Source organism: Zosterops lateralis (assembly GCF_965231275.1).
Source record: "Zosterops lateralis genome assembly, chromosome: 3".
Lineage (NCBI taxonomy): Eukaryota > Metazoa > Chordata > Aves > Passeriformes > Zosteropidae > Zosterops > Zosterops lateralis.
The window spans coordinates 89,934,872-89,940,427 of record NC_139764.1 but is presented as its reverse complement, the minus strand read 5'-3'; the positions used below and the strand labels follow the sequence as shown (position 1 = coordinate 89,940,427).

The following is a 5,556-nucleotide window of genomic DNA, read 5'->3' as shown; positions in this document are numbered from 1 at the left end:
TCGCTGGCAGGGCACGGTGGGGCTGAGAGAAGGGTGAGCACCAGAAATAACCTGGAAGTCTCAGCTTGTGCCACCTGCTGGACTGGCAGTTACAAGTAGTGAGGCAGTCTGCCCAGTTTTGTGCTTGTTCCTTTCAAATTTTTGACTGAAGTGTGGGACAGAAACGCTGTGCACAGTAGAGCTTTAAAAATCACAGTGAGAGTAATTTCTGCATTAGTCTTAGGGTTTTTAACTGGTAAATGTGATTAAGTAAATTAAGTAGATGATTTTCAGCTATGTATAGTCTCATTGACCACATCAGGGGCGGAATTAATACTTCTGTTGAATTCTTATGATGTGTCTGATACTGAGCAAATAAAAACTGCAGGCTTAGGAGAGCAGTAGTGCAGATCTGTGACGTGTGCTGCAGACATTGGCTGGCAGTCATGGGCTACTGCTGAGCCAGGCTGAAAATGAAAATGTGCAAATTTAAAGAATTGCTGGAGCCACAAGAGTGAAAACAGCTGAGAATGACACACAAACTCACCTGCTTTCTTCTCCAGGAACAGCAGATCACATGAGCACAGAAACACATCTGTTTAAATGCCTTATTTACACAATACTGAATTTGGGATATTCAGCACTTGCATCTTACAAGAAAGTCCATAGCCCCTCTCCTCCATCATCATCTCTTGGTCTCTTGTTTCTCCTCTCCTGCTCTGAGAAGAGAAACAGGTGTCAGGAGATGAGCAACTGTAATAAAAAGAAGCAATTGGAAATAGCACAGTAATTTAGGCAATGTCTAGAACATGCTTTTTACTTAGCACTTGTTTGCTATGTTTCCCCTTGTGAAGTAAAACAGGAAATATACAGTTACTAACAGTATCATAAAAAGTTCTTGGAGCAGAATAACCATTATTTCTCTGTAGGAATAAGAAATGTACTCTCATGGTTATATAAACCCAAATTCTCAGATGGTTAGGATCATAGTCTTTCCTCAGATTTGTTGATGAAATGCCATGCTGAGCAAGGTGTGGTAGATAATAAGGTGATGTCAGTTTTTCTATGCTATCTCCAGGGTCCTTATATAACAGCATTCAGTCTACAGAAGAGCTCTGCATACAGTGTTTCCCGGGCTCCTTGATTTTAGTGTGATGGCACGAAGTTTGGTGTCACACTCTCTTGCATTCATAGCCTTTTTTTCATGTTCCCATCTTTAATGCAGTTTGCTCCAACTCCGTTGCAGTGGCACAGCCAGCAGCATGATGCATCCAGAATATAAATTTCCATTCATGAGAAATGGAGATTCTCAAGTGAATGCTGCTAGATGCTGTTACAAAAATGCTAACGGGAAACGCACTTGTGAAACTACATTCTCTCATCACTATCTTATGTTAAAATTATTGAGTACTGTTCACTCCATAATCAATTACTTGTGTCTTTCTATGGTGATTGTTTTTGATATCAGGGGCAAGCTGACACATGAAAACAATATTAGACCCTGAAAGTAAAGACTATAAACATGATTGAAGATTAAGTTTTGGGGTAGTTAGGATGAGTGCTATGAGTGCAGCATAAACACCAGATAAAAATCTGCCATTGCTTTCTTGCATCTCAAATCATGCATTGCTGGTTTCTTGCACCACTGAGAGCCTGCACTTTTGCTGACATGGATGTCTATTTCCCAGCCTAAGGAGGAAGTGACTCCCCTGGGAACTGCTGTTTGGAAGCCTGCTGGCATCTGGGGTCTCCCAGCCCCCACAGGGAGAGGGCTGGGAGGGAGCTGAGCTGCGCAGCTGAATGTGCCCACCTGAGGTGCTCCCGTCCTTGTCTGTTGTTTAAAACCATTGCAAATGGACAGATTGAGGGGGCTTCAGGTTCTTCACCTGTGCTGCAGGAGTGGTCAGTAATGTAAACAGCAGCATAGTGCAAGCTGCTGTTTGGAGCCCCCTGAAGACCTCCTTTGAGGCCTTTCAGTGGTGCAAAGCCATTATGAAGTCCCTTGTCACATGGGTAAGTTTCAGCTTCACGAAAAAGATTGTAGATATATGGACTTATTACTGTTTGCTTTCCCATTGAAGAGTGGAGAACAGCAGCTTTCCTCTGGGTATTATGTCACTTACTCTTGCTCTTTTTGTCCCAGCATTTCCAGGAGACACAGTGGGGTGTATTTTTACTTCATGACATCAAGCTCATATTTATTCCCACAGTAGCCCTTGCAGATTTGACTGGTTCTTTGCATTTGCCTTGTCATATTTACTCTTCTGATGGGTGTTGTATGCTTCTAAAAACACAGGTAAAAAAAGAATAAAGAAAAACAGTTGTCACTGGAAGTAACATTTTGTTCGTTATGAAGAATGTTTCAGAACAGGAGCAGTCTAAGGTTTTATCAGCTTTTCATATATAAGGTATATAAACTGTTGGGAGATGATTTGCTACCTTTTCTTCCTATCCAAGGCTCTAAAGATCATGTGAGTATAGCATCTATCAAAAGAGTGTGCAGAAAGAGTGTGCCTAGTTAGGCCTGTTGAAAAATGATAGAAGAAAAAGGGTTCAATATTTATTTATTCATTTATTCTATCTGCTTATTTATCTACTTAATGAGAGTCTTCTTTTACCAGTGTGTTGACAGGAAGAGGTGGAATGGATGTGTATTTACTATGGATTTAGTGAGGTGCTTAAACAGCCAGCTCTATAGCATGTCTTAATGAACCACAGATTACCAGAGAGCACATTCTTATTTAACAGTAGCAAACATTTTCTGTGTTATTCTGTGTCTTCATGCTTCCCCTTTCCCTTGCTGGTACATGCAGAGCCAGCCTTGTGTGTGAATCACCCCTTAGACAACATGAGCCCAGCTGATGTGGCAACAGAAGGGCGTGCTGTAAACCTTGGCATCCTCAGCAGAGCCACTGAGAAGTTCCTCCAGCCCTGCAGTTTCTAATATTGGCCTCCTGACTTTATCACTGTGAAACAGAGCCAGGTTATTCTTCAACAGTCAACTCACAAACTCCACAAACACCCTTGTGTCACTGTCAGCTCCATGTTAGTTGTGCACTGGTCATTTCTTCACAGTACCTGCTGGAAGTTTAGCAATTTTTCCTGCATTTCAAAAATGCAGGATGTCATTCTGATATTGGGATAGGAGAGTACTCTTTGCTGGAGCGAATATGGGGATAGTTCTCTCCCAAACACTCAACAGGGAAAGACCAACAGTTATGGTAAAGCACTGTTTTAAAGTGTTTTCTGTACGCTTTTGTCTCAACATAGCATGTGTGGTGTCAGTGAACTATATTCGTTATTTTGCTTGCTTAATAATCTGTGTGAACTCAGGTTAGTGCTACTGAGACATAGCTATTAATTTTCATGGACTTTTTCTGTATGAGCTTTTGGGATAGAGGGGAAACAAGGAGAGAGTGAATGAGGCTGGTAACCAAAATCCATCCTGAACAATTTGCTGTGATACCAAACCAATGTTTATTGTTATCAGAGGCAGCTGTCTGCCCTCTCTCCACACTTCTATTTGTGGATTTTCGATGGCTATAAATGGAAACACACGCTGACCAGAAATCACCACAGTGCTCCTGATACTTTTCTCTCCTGACTCCAAAAGTACAGGGATATCTAACATGTAGTCAGGTTGAATCACTTCTGCTCAGGATATTAGGTGATTTTTATTCCCCTGGGAAATGGAGTTAGGCAAACATGAAAGCAAAGCCTCAGGAAGAGAAGCTTTAGAGGAAAATCAAATGGTAAGATATATTGAGAAATATTGATTTTTTTTTTTAATGCAATTATAAGCAGGAAAAGGAAATAATCCATTGTACTTTATAAGAGTATTTCCTGGCTTCCTTTAACCACTGACCTTGCAGATTAAAACTTCATTCATGTACATTATATTAATTATGACAGTGCATTTCTGTGGAAATTATGGAGATTCGTGAATGCATTTTGTGTGCATATGAAATGCAAAAACTGAAATCTGGTTAAACTTTGTTGTCATAACCCAAGCTGATAGCTAATATCAGTGATTTTCTTGTATTTTTCTTAAGGGACTATATCTTTCGCATTATATTCCATAACTTTAGATCAGTAAATGGCAGAGGAAATTGTTTGTATCTGGAATGAGTCTGAAACTTACTGAAAAGAGGTATGACCATAACAAATTATTAAGAGAAAGTGAAAACGGTCAAAACACAGCTTATTCCTAATTAGCTGAGGCTTGCAATGCAATTTGTAATTTGCCTTGCATTAATGAGGTTTATTTCTTGATATCACAAAAAGGGCAGTTTATTCTTGGCTTTGCAAAGCTGTGAAGAAAAGTGGTCATCACTCTTGCTAAGAAACAAATTAGCACTGAATTTTTTAGCGCTTAAATGGTGGTATTGCATTGATTTGGTTCCATAGTGGGCCAATTTTTACTCCTGTTTAATGACAATGTTGGCCTCTACCAGCCTCAGTTAAGTTAGTTTTGGCAAGGTTGTTGTGTTAGTTATCAAGTTTTCAATACAACTTCACCAAGGCAAAGTGCATTGGGTAGGAAATAAGGAAAGCACTGAAACTGATAGTAATGACCTGGTCTCACAGTACTTTTTTCTTGAAAAAAGCAGTATTTATCTAAAGAGTAATATCTGAAAGAGCATTGCTAAAGCTTCAGCATTAAGTTCTAATGGGAATATTGTTTATTGTTTTAACTTTTCATTTTCTCATTAATTAATGAATTAATTCTTTAGACAGTGACCTCATTTTCAATTTGTGGTTGATAGATAAAACATAAGGAAAACATTTCAAAATTAAAAACAAGTATAAAATCCACTTGATCTTCAAGGAAATTTTCAAAGGAAACCTTTGAAATTTTACTGTAGCTTATGCATAGAGAAAATACGTAGCAATGTAATCAGACAGTATGATTATCTAATTGCAAACTATATCCTCATGCACAAAGAATTGAGCAGCCAACCTTAAGTAAGGCTTTTCTAAAATGCAGAGTACTTCATTTGGAACACTGATGATCTGCTGATGACCTTCTCTGTGTGCATCATTTACTAATTTTAAGAATAGCAAACTGGAGCAAACAGGGACCCTGCTGATGGGAGCCATGCTAATGCCCATGTCAAGTCACATGCTGTTCAGCAGTTTCAAAACTAAATCCTCCCAACACGTTGAGCTGAGAGTGTCCCTTAGCAGTCACGTTCCTGTGGATGCTCAGCAAGGGGATAGAACTCGGGTGGTTTTGCAGCACTCTCTTGACTGTGGAGGGATGCCTTGGCTCTGTCCCCATCCTCCCAGCCCTTTCCCTGTCCCCTTCCAGCTGAGCCCCAGCCTCCTCTATGTGCTACCTCAAACTGTCTCTGCCTGTTTAGTCTTAACGCCTTTCTTTCTGTTTGCTAGATTGATTTCCCTTTGCCCCTACATTTTTTCCCTAGTTTTGTGTCTCCTGGACTTTTATTGATTCTGCCCTTTACTCTGTTACATGCAGGTCAGATCAACTGACTGCTTGGGAGCAGTGTCAGTCTGTGGTACAGATACTATTTGTACATGCTGTTGTTGATGTCTGTTGACATATTTAACTTCAGT

At 40.0% G+C, this 5,556-nt stretch overlaps 1 protein-coding gene across 6 annotated transcripts in view; it reads left to right on the top strand.

The window, feature by feature from the left end:
* Positions 1–3,145: 3,145 nt before the first annotated feature.
* The window catches only part of MLIP (muscular LMNA interacting protein), a 105,796-nt gene continuing 103,385 nt past the window's right edge, over positions 3,146–5,556 (top strand). For 5 of the 6 annotated variants that reach the window (XM_083856640.1, XM_083856639.1, XM_083856635.1 and 2 more), the window contains exon 1: positions 3,591–3,731. In XM_083856640.1, the coding sequence (XP_083712766.1) occupies positions 3,669–3,731 (63 nt within the window). In that variant the 5' untranslated portion in view covers positions 3,591–3,668. Of the gene's footprint in view, positions 3,201–3,590; positions 3,732–5,556 lie in introns of those variants that run through there. The other variant, XM_083856636.1, reaches the window with a different exon arrangement.